At 61.3% G+C, this 326-nt stretch overlaps 1 protein-coding gene across 1 annotated transcript in view; it reads left to right on the forward strand.

The window, feature by feature from the left end:
• LOC109837119 (glucan endo-1,3-beta-glucosidase 8-like) overlaps window positions 33-326 on the forward strand; it is a 7,788-nt gene continuing 7,494 nt past the window's right edge. The window contains 1 exon segment of the mRNA XM_020405221.1: window positions 33-322. Within this exon segment, the coding sequence (XP_020260810.1) occupies window positions 33-322 (290 nt within the window).

Below are 326 nucleotides of genomic sequence, written 5' to 3' on the forward strand. Positions count from 1 at the left end.
TCCTCCCCCCTCTCGGCCCGGCCCCGCCCATCATGGCGACCGAGACGAGACTCCTCCTCCTCCTCATCACCGCCTTCATCCTCGCCGCCTTATCCACGACGACCACCACCTTCGCGGCCGACATCGGAGTCAACTGGGGAACACAAATGTCGCACCCTCTGGACCCGTCGATCGTGGTGAAGATGCTGAAAGCCAATGGCATAAAGAAGGTGAAGCTCTTCGACGCCGACCAGTGGACCATGAACGCTCTCGCCGGCAGCGGGCTGGAGGTGATGGTTGGGATACCCAACTTTGACCTGGGGAGGATGAGCGAGAAGCTTGGGCAT

This window comes from Asparagus officinalis, chromosome 1 (genome assembly GCF_001876935.1).
Source record: "Asparagus officinalis chromosome 1, Aspof.V1, whole genome shotgun sequence".
Lineage (NCBI taxonomy): Eukaryota > Viridiplantae > Streptophyta > Magnoliopsida > Asparagales > Asparagaceae > Asparagus > Asparagus officinalis.